Source organism: Rhodotorula paludigena (assembly GCF_050403205.1).
Source record: "Rhodotorula paludigena JCM10292 DNA, Rt_paludigena_JCM10292v1_ctg49, whole genome shotgun sequence".
NCBI lineage: Eukaryota > Fungi > Basidiomycota > Microbotryomycetes > Sporidiobolales > Sporidiobolaceae > Rhodotorula > Rhodotorula paludigena.
Window position 1 is genome coordinate 1 of NW_027481409.1, and position 14,318 is coordinate 14,318.

A 14,318-nucleotide genomic window follows, 5' to 3' on the forward strand; every position below is an offset into this window, starting at 1 on the left:
TCCCGCCGGTAGGACTCCCGCGCCGATGATCTGCTCACGCAGCAGCAAGGGTCAGTAATGCAAGCGGTTGAAGGCAGTGACACTCAAACGTACGCTGAAAGGTGGATGACTGCTTTTCCTCTGGCAGGAGACCCAGCTCGAGAAATGCCGCCACCATCTCGCCCGCAAGATGATTGATCTCCTCGGTCGCGGCGAGAAAGTCTTCGAGAAGAGCGCGCGACTCATCACACGGTGGTCCGAATGCGGCAGGCCAAGATGCGAGGAGGGCCGAAGGAGCGATAACACCTGCGCCAGTGTTCTGCCTGACAAGGCCGATCGTGTACGAATTGCGGCCCTTCGTGTTGCCGCTCGGCTGTACGAGCTGAAGCATCTCGATCCACGCGAGCGTGTCGCCGATGCGCGGCACGGCTGCACCAACGGCACAAGAGGGGATGCGGAAGCGCCGTTTCGTCGCGAGGAAGGGGAGGGTCTCAAGGCCGCCGAGGAGCGAGCGAATGGGGCTGATGGACAACTCCGGACCGAGGGGTACAGCTGACTCCGATGCCGAAGATGCGAGGAGGCGAGCGAGCGACGAGCGAGTGTGGTATATCATGGCGGTGTGATACCGGCTCGGGTGGTGCTTAGAGGCTTGGATGACGGCGTCGCCCGGGTTGAGCCGGTTGAGGAACGGGAGAGTGTGGGAAAGCGAGTTGAACGAGTTGCTGTACACGGGGACGGCCAGCTCGTCAGCTATGTGCAAGGGCAACCACCACCGCGGGGATGAAACGCACGTTGCAGCATTCCATGTCGGCACCGTGACCTCGCCGGTGAGCTCTGTGCGCTCCATGCGCTCCTGCAGCTCAGCGCGACCTCTCGGCGAAAGGTCCTCCAGCGCAATCTGGTACCGCTCGACACCTCCTGACAGCCCTTCGCGAAACGGCGCCTCGCCGAGACGCGCGAGGTCGATGCGGCGCTGGAGGAGAGACTGGCCAGGTGAGCCTGACAGCTCGGGGACGAGCGGGACGGCCGTGTCGGAGGCGACAAGCTGCACAAAGTTGCCGAGGGACAGGAGCGGAACCGCTTGCGGGAGGAGGGCGAGGAGGTGCGTCGGGGGTGGGGCAAGAGGGAGAGGCGTGATGGTTCGGTCGAGAGCGAGGAAGTCGTCGTAGAGACCCTGCGAGGCGGCATTGTCGAAGGATCTGGAGTGATCCGATGGTGGTTTCTTGCCGAGTTGAGAAGGCGAGGATGCAGGTGCAGCAACGCTCCCCTGAACACTGAGCTGAGGCAGAGCAGTCGAGGAGGAGGGACGAGCGCTTGTGCCAGCCACAGGGGGCCCAGCTGCACGAGGGTGAAGCGCATCTTCGTCCTCGTCGTCTTCATCGCCGAGGAAGAGCGGGCGACCGCCGACGCTTGAGACCATGCCGGCGCCACTCAAGGCGCTGGGAGACATGCAGCAAAGTCAGCTGCGTGCTCTTCTGCAGTCTAACGCAGCGAGGTGAGGGCGAGAGAGGCGGATGCAGGCAAGGCAGCGCGCACTCTGGGGCGCGGGGTCGGCCCGGGGAGCGGAGTAAGCGCTGCCCCGTCCGCCCCCGCCAGATCGCGCCTGCTGTGGGCTTTCCCGGGGATTCTCGAGCTCTGTTCGACGCACCTGGAGCACTAGAGACCCTTCAGGTGCCCTTCCCAACTACCAGGCAGGCGGATGCGAGGCGCGAGAGGAGGAGACCCGGAGCCTCCTGTCCGGCGAATCCGCGGGCGGACAGAGGGCGCGGGGTCTGCGTCTGTTTCGCCGCCTCGCTCTTCTCCCTCGGCCGCTGAGCGCGCGACGCTGCGCGCAAGACGTCGTGTGCTATGCAGGCACACTGTCGTGCACGCTCGCACCGCCTCGAAGAGGCAGTGGTTCACGCCGCCCCTCCCGTCCCGCCACCTCACCCGCTCTCAGATGCCTCGACATACACGCGTGCGAGGGGTGATCAGGGCTCGCGGACCGAGGCAGACGGGTCTGCTGGCGCTGCCGACACGGGCGCTGAGCCTTCTGCAGGAGCTGCAGACCACGACTCGCCGATGCAGGCAACCGGGCTACTTGCGCTAGATGGGGAGGGAGGACAGGCGCAGGAAGGGCTCGCCCGCGCAGCGATCGTGAGTGCAACTCACGGGTGACACAGGGCGGATTTCGAGGGGATGGAGAGCGGCGATATCGAACACGAGCTGACTTGCTCTCGCTCTCGACTGGCGTCCTTGTCGCTTTGCAGGTTGTATATCCGCCCTCGATGGCGCGCAAGCCTCCTCGTCAAGCAGTTCTACATGCTGACCAGCCATTTGATCCGCCTTTCCCGCCCGTGTGCGCAGAGGGAGCGCCTGCTCGTCGCGAGCATGTCGAGCTGCGCGAGGGTACCCTCTGGAAGCGTCATGAGGCCGCGAGTTACGTGCAACCGCGTCTTGGCTTGGCGATGGGCTCGCAGCATGCCAACAACGATGACTTCGGCATCGAAATTGCAACGTGCCGCCGAGCACGACTGTGACACTGTGGGTGCGTCCACTCGGTCCTTTACCCTCGACGCAGCAACAGGCGCAGGAATGACAACTCGGGTGTGCTCAGCAGATCTTCGGCAGGAGAGATTTGGCGGTGGACGAGTGTCTCCTTGTCTCGATGTGGTGCGTCCCTCGCTCTCCTCGGAATGCAACTAGCGCGTACTGATCAGCTGCACTCCCGTCAGTTCCAGACGCGACTTGTACAGCTTCGGTATTGGCATCTGCTGGCTGCACTGCAAGGTCCTGCATTCGGGGGATCCCCCGTGGACGCGAGTGACCGGGAGCACGTCAAGTGGCTGGCTTCCCTTGCTGTAACGTCGTGCTCGTGCTCGCGCAAACATGGACACAATGCTCCTGCTCGTGCTGAGATTGCTCATGACGTCTCGCTCAATGCTCGCTTCGCAACTCGCGGTCGGCGCGACAACTTCCTGCTCTGCCCCTTCTTTCGCTCGTCGCACTCGCGGTGGCAGCTTCCCCGCTAGCTTGACCCCTTCCCCTGCTTGCTACGGCATCCTACCGACCATGCTCGAGCTTGTGGCGACATACAGAGTCGAGGGACATCACTCCGAGGAGGTCCGGCGCAATCGATCACCGCTGACGTGGATTGGCCTGGCGCGTCCGCCGACGGTGCCATTGCAGCAAACGCGCTCGAAAGACGCGTAGAGCGCGCACAGACGCTCGTAGGGGATGCTGGGTGGGTTCTGGACGCGCAGATGGACTGAACAGCGTGTCTGACCGAGCCTCTCGTCCTCCGCTGCCCTGTGGAGCTGGCGATGCGCTTCGATCTGCCGCTCTCGCGCAGCTGCTTCCCCTGAAGTGGGGACAGGCGAAGCGGATGACTTCGCGCGCGCACCGCTCTCTCCCTCTCTGCTTCCTTCTCCTCCCTCGTGTACATCCTTCGCCTCGTTCTGCCTCTGTCTGCGCTCTTCGTTCTCTGCCCTCCGTCCTCGCCGCCACTCTCGCTTGCTTCGGCCTCTGCCTCGTGCGCTTTCTCTCCTCCTCTGTTTCTCCTCGTCTTTGTCGACTGACTCGCTCTCTCGTTCCCACAGTCGATGCTGTACAACCACTAGGACGACCTGGCTGTGCACCACCAGTAGTCCGGTAAGTCCCTTCGTCCGTAGTCCTCTCTCTGCCAGCTAACCGGATTGGACGAACAGGCTTTCATCGTGCCACCGAGTCTGCCTCTGGTGCAGGCGTCCCTTCCTTTCTTCGCCTTTCGACTCGGTGAGCTCTTGTGCATGTTCACTTCGACAGGCTCGGCTGACCTCGCTTGTTCCACAGGTCGCCGCTTGTTCTCGCTCGTCTTCGCCTTCGTCTTCCTGTTCGACTGCTCGGCCATGTACAACATGCTCAAGGTCAACAACCAGGTCATCGACCTCTACTGTACGTCTCTCAGCCCGCTGACTCCTCCGCCCTTCGAGCTGACCTCACACTTCCCATAGCGACCTTGCGCACCTTCGAGCCCTCGCCAATTAACCACTCGACGTTCATTGCCGTGCCTTTCGACGCCGGCCGTGTCAATCTCGAGTCGCGTGGACTAGCGAGGCTCACCTCCAGACTGTGCGTCGCCCCCTCCTTCCTGCTTGTTTGCGGAACTGACGCCGCAAGCGACTTGCGTGCGCAGAAAGGTCGAAATGGAGGATGAGATGGCTCAATGGGGATATCGATTCCAGTGGTTATCCCCGGCCTCCGTGGATTGCGTGTTGTAGATCCGTTTACAGCATAGTGCAATTCGAGCATCGCCAAGTCCATCTGCTTTCGCCTCCACAAACCTGCCTCTCTTTCTGCTCCCCCTGCTTCTTTCTCTCTCTATATAACCCGCGCACACGCGCTAGCGAGCCGGTCTCGCCCTGCCATGCGCCCCTCCCATAAGCGCTGCGGCAGTTCGGCCCTCGCCAGCACCGCCTCCGTCCTCGCCTCCACTGCACTGGCCCTCTTGCTGCCCTTCGCAGCCGCCCAGTCCTCGTCCGACTTCACCACCCGCGATGCGCCACGCCTCCCAGGAAACGCCATGCAGTCAAACGGCATCTCGCTGGGCTTCCTCACGCAGTGGGGCAGCCAGTACGAGCCGACCGACGTGATCCGCGCGCTGGGCAAGAGCCCCGCTGTCTGGGGCGACTACTGGAACGTCTGGCCGGACGAGTACGAGTTCCGCCAGGCCGACTGGCACCTCGGCGAGATGCGCCGCGTTGCCGACGGAGACGTCAAGGCTGTGTATGCCCCTGCCGTGCTGTTCCACGGGCGGATGAACCAGTGGACGCAGGAGATGACGGATGCCCTTGCGGAGAAAGTGCGGGACGTCAACGAGCAGGGCGTGCCGATCTGGCTGCGCTTCTGCTACGAGATGGTGCGTGGTACAGCCGTCCTCTCCTGAGGCCTTTTCCGTTGTTGCTCGCGCTGACACTGCTTTTGATCCTGCAGAACGGAGGATGGATGGATTATGGCTTGCAGCCAGAAGACTACGTGTCGACGTGGCGGTCCGTCACGAATGCAATTCGCGCTGTGACGAACGAGGTGCGCTTCAGCAAATCCCGTCGGTCCATTCCGCGGCTGAAGCTGACTGTTCCGGTTCCTCCGCCTAGACTTACATGCTCTGGGCGCCGAACGTCTGGAACGGAGACTCCAATGATATTCAGGCGTACCAGCCCTACTGGCCGGGCGAGGAGTGTGCGTTTGTCGTTTCTTCGTTACGCGACGGCCCATGCAACGTCGCCGACTGAGATCTCATCTGATCTCTCGCACCGCTCAGATGTCGACCTTGTCGGGCTTTCGCTCTACTCCTTCGGACCCTACCGCTCGTTGAACGCTCTTCCCGAGAACGACCTCTTCCGCGACTCTTTCCGCCCGTTCTACAACCTCGTCTCGCCCACTTCGTCCTCGCGCAACCCGCTCGGCCTCTCGCGCGCTTACTCGGTCGTGATCGCCGAGACGTCCGCGCCGTACTACTATGAGATCCCGGTCAACTCGCCGTACTACACCCAGGCGGGCGACACGGACATCTCGCCGCCGATGCCCAACCTGAACCGCACCCGGCCGTCTCTCGCCGATCCGCCGTACCCGCGGAGCGACGACGAGCTCGCTGTCAAGGCGACATGGCTTGTGCAGATGGTTGGCAACGAGACGGCGGCGGCGTTCCCGAACCTCAAGGCTGTCAGCCTGTTCAACTACCTCAAGAAGGTACGTTTCTAACGCTTGCGTATCGCAAGATCTGCGCCGATTCTGACTTTGCTTGCTCGTTTCCCTGCACGCCTCGCCCATCTTCCTGCCTCTCCTTGACCTCACCTCCATCTCGCTATCCCCGTCGACACGGAACTGTCACGCGCACCTGTGACTGTAGGGAAATGGCACGGCAGAGGTACTCGCCGACTTCCGCTACGTTGGCTCTCGCGACCGATTCAACGCCACCATCGAAGAGTGGCTACGCACGAACTACGGGAACAATACCGCTTACCTTGAAGGCTATTCGGGCGATGCAAGCGCCATTCGCACGAGCCTCCTCGGCCTCGGTGGCATCGTGGCAGTCGCAATTGTCGTGCTGGCACTGTAGAACGTACTCGCTAGACCGCAGCTATAGATTCCTCCTCCTTCCCACTGTCATACTACACAGCAAGCTTCGTCTTCTGAATAGTATGAGAGTGCAAGAAGCTCTTGCGGGAGAGGGACGGATTCTGCCGACATCGGTCGAGAGCTCGATGCGTTGTTGTCACTTCCGCTCCTTCACTTTCGCGCCCGCTTCGCACCGCTCGCATGTCGTACGACCAGCCACGACCCTACCGACCACAGCAGCTGTCGTCTCCCAGCGTAGGCCCCTCTCCCTCGAGCTCATCTCCTCGGTGTTGACAGACGCTCGCTGCGCGCTCGCAGTCCTACGACAGCCTGCAGGCCCCGCCATCCGTCACGACGTGGTCTCAGACGGCGTCCTATTCTGGCCAGTCGAGCCCCGCCGCGTCGAGTGAGCGAGTGGACGGTGTCGCCGCTCGGTTCGGAGGACCCGGGGCGAGGGGGCCGCACGCGGCTGCAGGGAGACCGGTCGACGGGCGGGGGCAGTACGTGCACGCGCAGCAGGGGCCAGCGGTGCTGCAGAAGCGGGAACAGCCCGGGCGAGGGCCCAAGCACGAGGTCGTCGACATCGGCGGGTGCGTTTTCGGGTCCTTTCACTTGCGCTCTTGCGAGGCTGACGTTCGACTTGTGCACCAGGACGGGCGTTATGGCTATGAAGGAGGACCCGCGACTAACGCGGAAACGGTAAGGGTGGATCCGCGTCCTCGCGAGGCTGCCGCAGTTCCGCTCACCGTCTTGTCTCTGTACAGCGTCTTCCTGATGTGCTTGTGCGGCGCCATCGTCGCCGTCATTGTCGTACTAGTGGTCCTCGGCTGCAAGGACATGCTCTGATGGCCCCAGTATTCGTGGGCGACCTCGACGCCTCGCGACTTGCTTTCAACACGTTAGAATGTGTTTCTCCTAGACCTCCATTCCATGCTCGCCATATATCTTTCGTACATATCCTCTCGAGGCCGCCATACTTCGCTCTTACAGACACTCAGACGCCGTGCATTGCATTATCACCCGCATTTCCTCATCCTTGGAGGACCCACCCGCAGCGACAGGCATTCGGCGAGCACTCGAGCAGGAAGACTCGCGTGCGGTGCACTCTGACTGGTGTGGTGGGGACCCGGCACACGCTGATCGGGGGTGATTGTCTTGCTGGCATGCGCACCAGACGCGACGAGACGCGTCTCTCTCACGCAAAAGTCTCGCCTTCGCTTGCCGCTTCTGCGCGGAGGCAGTCGAAGCTCCTCAAAGTCTCGCGCGTTGGCTGCACGCAGAGCGAAAAGCTGCACCGGCACTCACGTCGCAGTAGCTCCGCCTCTGGTGCGCCTTTCTCGTCTTCGTCCGCGTGGTGCGCCTCGCTCACGCTCGACGCGTCCCCGCCGGCGCTTTCTCTTCGCGCTGGCAGGTCCACACTTGCGCTCTGCACGTGCGAAGCGTACATGAGCGCGCCCTGGGTCACCGTTGACGGTGCTTCCGCCGCTGCAACGCGTCCCTTCGCCAACGTCGACATCGCCAATGCCATGCAGGGCAGTCGCGTGAACGGCGCCGCACGAGCTGGACTCGGCATCTTCCCGGAGGCAGGAACCAGCTCGAGCGCGAGCTCGTACGCGAGCGAGCGCGAGAATCGCCCGCCTGCGCGGATCCGCACCAACTCGCTTTCGACCGTTATCCCGACTTCCTTGTCCGGCGCGAGCTCGCCGACAAAGTCGCCTCAGCACCTGCGACCCGATCCTCTGCCGCTACCGAAGCGGGACGACTACTTTCACGCGCCGGCAGCGACGACTCCCCCTTCCCTTACCCAGTCCCTCCTCCTTCGCGTCGTCCCGCATCGCTACCTCCCCAATTCCGTCCTCGATGCGCAGCCTCTCCAGTACCCTCGATCACCCTCACTCATGCGCCCGCACCCCGCAACGCGGCATGGGCCAGGCGCCGGCACGCGCTGGCTCACCCTGAGTCCCCGACGCGCCATCATCCTCTCTCTCGTGTGCGCCTTCGCGCTCGCCATGTTTGCGACACGCAGCCACGACGAGCGACTCGAGCGGTGGAACGAATGGCGGACAGAGCGCCTCGACGCGCTCAAGCAGATGGGGTCGATCGAGGCGCTCAAGGCTGCGGCCATGAGCCGCTTCTCGTCCTCTGCAGAAGACGCCGATAGCGCGTCACCAATCGACTACGGCGCAGTGCTCGAGGACATGCGCGACGGCGAGGCGCTGAAGCATGGCGAGGCGGGCTCGCGGCATGCGGCTGCAGCGGCGCATGCGGCCGCAGCGCGGGAGCAGAAGCCGGCGCCCGCTGCCGAGGTCATCGAGGACGCAGGGCCCGAGGAGCAGGTAATTGAGGACGAGCCGGCAGCACAGGTCGTCCGGCCGCACTTCGCGCAGGCTGTCGCGCACAAGCCGGTGCAGGAGCCGGAACAGCGCAAGGAGGACCCGCTTGGCGTCGAGGAGCCGAAGCCGGCTCAGCCGAAGCTCTATCCCGTCGAGCAGGTGCAGAAAAACCCGGCGCCCGAGGAGAAGGAGGCGCCGCTGCCGTTCGTCGCGGATCCTGCCGATGCGAAGGACGAGTCGGCGCTCGACGCGCCCGACGCGCCCGAGGACGAGCAGGCTGGCCTCGACGCCGTCGTACAGCAGGCGGCGAAGGACGACGAGCGCGAGGCCAAGGAGCTGGCCGAGAAGCTCGAGGCGGAGAAGCTCGAGCGCGAGCAGGAGAAGGCAGCGACCCGGCCGGAGCAGCCCGCGGCGCCAGCCGTACAGGAGGTCAAGGTCAAGAAGCCCAAGGTGATGGAGAAGGTCGTGGCCACGTCTCCCGAGGCCGAGGCCAAGGCGCAGGCTGCCGTCGAGAAGGCTGTCGCGCAGGCCAAGAAGAAGGTGGCCAGCGCCAAGCAGAAAGATGCCTCGCGCTACAAGCACCTGCTCCCGCTCGGTGTCACGCCCCGCCGCTACCTCTACGGCGCTAACTTCGTCCTCGCCGCCGATGACCACACCGAGGTGGACGACCCGGAGCTCACCAACCTCAAGGTCAAGGTGCCGTCAAAGAAGAAGCTCGCCAAGATGCACGCCGATGGCAAGAAGCGCTTCTTCGAGGAGGAACCCGAGTGGCGCGCGTATCAGTGGCCGGCGCCCCCTGCCGATCCTTCGCTTCAGCGCCTCCTCGACAAGCTCAAGCCGGTGCGTTCCGAGAACATCGCTGCTTACCGTTCGGATACTGACTCGAGTCCGCCCGACATAGGAGGAGCGCATGCTTCGCGACTGGATTCAGCACCTCCACATGCTTCCGACCGGTCACGGCGTCGGCCTTGGCCAAGAATCGGGTCCTTCGTCCGAGCTCGCTTCGCTAGGCGAACCGCCGGTTTTCGACCGCGGCAACCGCGAGAAGTGGTCCGACCTCATTGTGCAGGCGCAAGAGGGCCACGCGGGCAAGTGCAGGGGCGGCAAGTGGCTCGAGGACTACCAGAAGATGCACGCCGAGGTGCGTTCTCCCGTGCTTGGCGCCTGCTCAGTACTGACGGGACTGTCTGTTGCAGATGCTTGACGGGACGCGCGAGCCGAAGTTCATCTCGTACCACTGCGAGACGGGCATCAACTGCGGTGGCCTCGGCGACCGGTGCGTTTCGCGGTTCGACACAAGTCGAAAACTGGTGCTGACAGACACGTTCGTCGTACAGTCTTCTCGGCATGACCTCGACCTTCTTCTTCGGCCTGCTCACCCAGCGAGCCGTACGTTGCGACCTTCTCTCTCTTTTGCGCAGCTTCCTGAAATTACTTTCTCCCGCAGTTCCTCGCCGAGTGGCAGTCGCCTGTGCCTATCGACGTCGTGTTCGACTCGCCCCATATCGACTGGTCGCACTCGACTTACACCGCCGATCGGCACCCCGTCCTCGGTCAGAAGCAGCTCGCGAGTAAAGCTGCCGAGCTCGATATCATCCACTTCGACCGCCTCTCGGTCGATGCGACGTTCGGTACCGTCAGCTGGAACCCGAAGCGCGGGCGCAAGCCGACCCCCGGTTTCGAGATGCGCGACCTCGCGTACCAGTCGCCGTGGATCAAGGTGTGTTGCGCGACTGTCCACCAGCGACACTTGCTGACCAGCTTTCCGAACTGCGCAGTTCTACACGAACCGCGGCATGATCTACCGCTCGTTCAAGTACAAGCACCTCCAGAAGAGCCTCAACCGCCTTGGCCTTGAGCCCAACACCGCCTTCGCCTGCATCAGCGAGTACCTCTTCAAGCCCAAGCTGCCGGCGCTTGACCTCATCACGCAGTACACGTCGGTGCTTGCGCTCCCGACCGTCTTCTCGGTCGGCATCCACATCCGGACGGGTGACCAGAGCATGCGAGACGCCGAGTACGACAAGGTCAACACGGGTGCGTCAGTCTCTCCGCTGCATTCGTTGGCTTTGCAGAATGCGCTTGGGCGCTCCGAATGAGAAGACCGTCGCTTATCCCAACTCGCTCGCAGTCAAGCGCCACGTCTCGTTCTTCCGCTGCGCTCGCGAGCTTGGCGAAACATACGCGCGCAAGGATCAACGCGTCGTCTTCTACCTCGTCACCGACTCGGCGCACCTCAAGCAGGATGCGCAGCGCGTGCTCGGGAGCAAGCTCGTCACTACCGACATGGTCCCTCAACACGTGCATCAGAAGAGCGGACACGTCGACGGCGTCATGAACGCAGTCGTCGAGGACTGGATCCTCGCCAAGGCCGACATGCTCGTCGCGACGCAGGACTCGGGCTTCGTGCGTCTGCCTCCTCCATCGCTTCCGCTGCCCAGCGCGCTTCTTGCTCACGCATCATCCCTCTCGTAGGGCAAGCTCGCGTCCTTCATGATGGCCAAGCCCAACTCGACCGTGACCATCTTCCCCAAGTACAACCCGGACGTGATGGGCCTCATGACGAAGAAGTCGCACACCAAGGTCGACTGCACTTCGCCGACCGTCTTCACCTCGTACGAGGAACTCTCTTCGGAATGGTCTCTTGGCTAGATGTTCTCTCCCCTTTTTTCTCTACAAGCGCGTGCTTTTCGCCCCATAGATCTATTCCCTCCTTGCTTCCGCTTTCCTGTGCCGGCACCCCCTTTTTGCTTTCGTTCTTATGGGTTTCTTCCGGGTCATCTGTCGCATCGCTTCCTCTGTTGTATAACATCGTTGGACCTGCATTGCATGGCTTCCCTCGCTCCCGTGCGCCACTTTCGAGAGCCGCCCGTTCCCATCTCTGTGATCGACCGACTCCTCGCTCTTCTTCTCGCTCTTCCTTCACATCTTCCGGCGGTGATCAAGACCCGGTCGGCGTCGTCGATAACTCTTGCGGCGCACTGCGCACGCCCTCCCGCCCTCCCGCTGCGCGTGTGCCCCTCGAGCCATCGTCCGTTCGGTCCGCGGATCCTCCAGCCATGCCGCTGTGGCCCGCGCATCCTGAGCCCTGGCCGGACACGATCGAGGCTGCGTTGGCACTGCCCGCGTCGTGGAGCGTCAGCGAGGCGTTCGTCAAGCTGCATGCCGGATCTCCCGAGTGCGCCCTCTCGCCCTTCTCCTCAGGTGCCGGAGAATGCGCTGATCTCGTGGACTGCAGTCCTGAACGACGAGCGCTGCTCATTCGCTCGTACATCAGCTTCCTGTACAACTCATTCATCCCCGCCCGCTGGTTCAAGTAAGCCCATTCCAAGCTGCCATTCCGCTTCGCCAAGAGTTGACCTTTGCCTCTTGCATCGCAGTCGATTCCTCTGGAAGGCTGTCGCCGTCATCCTAGTACTCGGCTTAATCCGCCGCCTCACATCTCCGCGACTTGTCCGCCGGTTGCCACCCTTTCTGCGCGATGTCCACACCCTCTACACCAAACACTGGACGCTCGCGCCACTCGCCGGCACGAACGTTCTCTTTGCGCGGTCCCCTCTGCCATGCAAAAGCGCCTTAGCGAGATGGACGACCGTGCAGGTCCCGCTGAGGCCGGATGTCCTGCTCCTCTCGCTCTACGCCGTCGCGACCGCGATTGTTGCCTTCTCCGGCTACGACCTCCCGTGGCCGAACGGCTTCTACCCCGAGCCAACACCGCACTGGCGACCCATACTCCGCCATATCGCCGACCGCACGGGCGTCATGGCGCTTGGTTCGACGCCGCTCGTCTTCCTCCTCGCGGCGCGCAACTCGCCTATAACCTGGATGACGGGGGCCGACTTTGGCACGCTCCAGATCTACCACCGCTGGGTTGCGAGGATCACGTACGCAAACGTGTTTGTGCACAGTGCGTTCTGCAGCATCGGCGGTCTCGCTCAGCCAACGCTGACCATCCCCGACGCAGTGTTGCTCTACTCGATCATCCACCTTGAGATCAACGAATGGCGCATCACGTCGCTGTTCGACAAGCGATATCTGGTACTGGGCTGGGTGGTATGTATATTCGGGTGGTTCCTGCTAGATCACCCTTGACCAATCCGTCACTCGACAGGCCTTCTTCGGCGGGTGGATCCTGTGCTTTATGGCATGGCGCCGGCTACGCCAGATCGCCTACGAGCTCTTCCTCGTCGGCCACATCGTCGCCGCGCTCGCCTGGATCGTCGGCGCCTACTTCCACATCTTCTTCCTCGGCGGTCGTGGCGCGAGCGAGGAGTACCTCCAGCTGTGTCATCTCACCGTTGGCCTGTGGGCCTTCGACCGCGTTGCACGACGTGCGCTCGTGCTGTGGCACAACACGCCGCTCGGACGCACGCTCTTGCGCACGCCTCGTCCCGCAGACGCCGACCCGTCTCCTCGGCGCAACCCGCTGTTTGCTGCAGACGGCGTCCTCCTTGGCGCAAGCAACGACTTTGTCCGCCTGCGCATCACGCCTTCCTCGCCCTGGTCGTCCCTCCGCGGCGGCCCGGGCGCGTTCGTCTACATCTCGTGCTTCTCGCCGGGGCATCGCGCCTGGGAGAGTCACCCCTTCTCGATCGCATGGCCGCTCGGCGTGCCCGACCCGTCACTCGAGCCCGACTCGGCAGAGTCGAGCCTGCTGGAGTCGCCGGCGAGCAAGTCGACGCGGCTCGACGATCTCGCGCCCATCCTCCCTCCTTTGCTCACTCCTTCCTCTTCCTCCGCTATGACCGCCGCAGAGGCGCCGTTCGAGCCGCACCCGTGGGACGAGCACGCGTCACCCGCGTCGTTCGAGCTTCTCGTCAAGCGCTACTCCGGCTTCACGCGCTCGCTCGCCGAGTCGCTGCACGTCTCGCCCTCTGCGATTCCGTCGTCCGCAGCGGACGACCCGCTCGTCCTGTCAGCCTCGGCACAGGCAGCCGAGGAGGACGGGACCACCCCGTTGGCTGTCGGCCCGGGCTTGCGTATAGCCGTAGAAGGGCCATACGGCGCGGCGTCGTCGTCACACCCGTGCGCGACGTACCGCCACGCGCTGCTCGTCGCAGGCGGGAGCGGTCTCGCGATGGTTACGAGCCAGCTTGCCGACCTCGGCGTCCGCGTGCTCAGAGAGTGCGGCGAGGTGAGGTGTGAGAAGGTCACGGTCGTGTGGACGGTGCGCGAGCCGGGTGCGTCGTTCAAACTTTCCTCGCTTCTGCTTCTGGACCGGGACTGACGAGATGCCGCACACAGAGACGGTCGCGCTTATTATCCCATACCTGTACCGCCTCTACCGCCTCCTCATCGCCGCGCCCTCATTCGTGCAGCAGCGCATCCCTTCTCTCGCCCCCGCGCTCTCGCCGCGCTCGTCTCCTCCTTCCTCTCCTTCTCCCGCGGACCCTTCCCTCCTCCCCCGGTCAAGCGAGCCATTCCTCGACCTCCACATCTACATCACCGCCCCCTCCTCCTCCTCCTCCTCCTCCTCTCCGGCACGCGACCCAGCCCTCGCCCAGCTCGACTCGCTCGTGTCGCACCTCCCATCCGAGTTCTGCACCGTCACGACGCACCCCGCCTCCGGCCGGCCCGACATCGGCTCTTTTCTCGACGCCCTCGCCGCGCAAGAAGAAGAAGAAGAAGGAGAAGAAGAGCTCCTCGTCGTGTCGTGCGGGCCGGCAGCGCTGTGCGACTCGACGCGCGAGGCCGTCCGGTCTCGTCTCGGCGTGGGAGGCGGCGGGAGGAGGAGAAGGAGCGGCAAGGAGAAGAGGTGGGAGGCGTGCAGGCTCGTGTATAGTGAGGAGGCCGTCGTGTGGTGATCGTAGGGTCGGGCATCCAGGGGTCTTGGTCGAGTGTAGAGATTCTGGTCGTTTGTCGTTCGGGGTGTGTATAGAGACTCGCCTAGTTGATCGCTGTTCGGCCTTCCCTCTCCGTTGATCCTTCTCG

The 14,318-nt window shown here is 63.4% G+C and overlaps 5 protein-coding genes across 5 annotated transcripts; 4 read left to right on the forward strand and 1 right to left on the reverse strand.

The window, feature by feature from the left end:
- Positions 1–93: 93 nt before the first annotated feature.
- JCM10292_005649 (uncharacterized protein) lies at positions 94–1,429 on the reverse strand (the record flags this gene model as incomplete). Its single annotated transcript, XM_076651296.1, has 2 exons — positions 94–701; positions 771–1,429. Coding segments are annotated over 2 exons (1,267 nt in total), but the record flags the coding sequence as incomplete, so codon positions are not given.
- Positions 1,430–3,845: 2,416 nt separating this feature from the next.
- JCM10292_005650 (uncharacterized protein) lies at positions 3,846–6,055 on the forward strand (the record flags this gene model as incomplete). The annotated part of the gene is made up of 7 exons (XM_076651297.1): positions 3,846–3,891; positions 3,951–4,068; positions 4,393–4,855; positions 4,930–5,022; positions 5,091–5,175; positions 5,258–5,685; positions 5,846–6,055. 7 exons carry the CDS (start codon positions 3,846–3,848, stop codon positions 6,053–6,055), a joined length of 1,443 nt encoding a protein of 480 aa, XP_076503091.1.
- A 200-nt stretch (positions 6,056–6,255) lies between these two features.
- On the forward strand, positions 6,256–6,900 carry JCM10292_005651 (uncharacterized protein; the record flags this gene model as incomplete). The annotated part of the gene is made up of 4 exons (XM_076651298.1): positions 6,256–6,309; positions 6,373–6,644; positions 6,706–6,753; positions 6,819–6,900. 4 exons carry the CDS (start codon positions 6,256–6,258, stop codon positions 6,898–6,900), a joined length of 456 nt encoding a protein of 151 aa, XP_076503092.1.
- Positions 6,901–7,499: 599 nt separating this feature from the next.
- Positions 7,500–11,039, forward strand: JCM10292_005652 (uncharacterized protein; the record flags this gene model as incomplete). The annotated part of the gene is made up of 8 exons (XM_076651299.1): positions 7,500–9,227; positions 9,289–9,528; positions 9,584–9,663; positions 9,725–9,776; positions 9,835–10,107; positions 10,166–10,424; positions 10,519–10,793; positions 10,863–11,039. The coding sequence occupies 8 exons, from the start codon at positions 7,500–7,502 to the stop codon at positions 11,037–11,039; spliced, it is 3,084 nt and encodes a 1,027-aa protein (XP_076503093.1).
- A 407-nt stretch (positions 11,040–11,446) lies between these two features.
- Positions 11,447–14,191, forward strand: JCM10292_005653 (ferric reductase family protein; the record flags this gene model as incomplete). The annotated part of the gene is made up of 6 exons (XM_076651300.1): positions 11,447–11,565; positions 11,626–11,703; positions 11,768–12,294; positions 12,352–12,440; positions 12,499–13,567; positions 13,632–14,191. 6 exons carry the CDS (start codon positions 11,447–11,449, stop codon positions 14,189–14,191), a joined length of 2,442 nt encoding a protein of 813 aa, XP_076503094.1.
- Between the last annotated feature and the right edge of the window lie 127 nt (positions 14,192–14,318).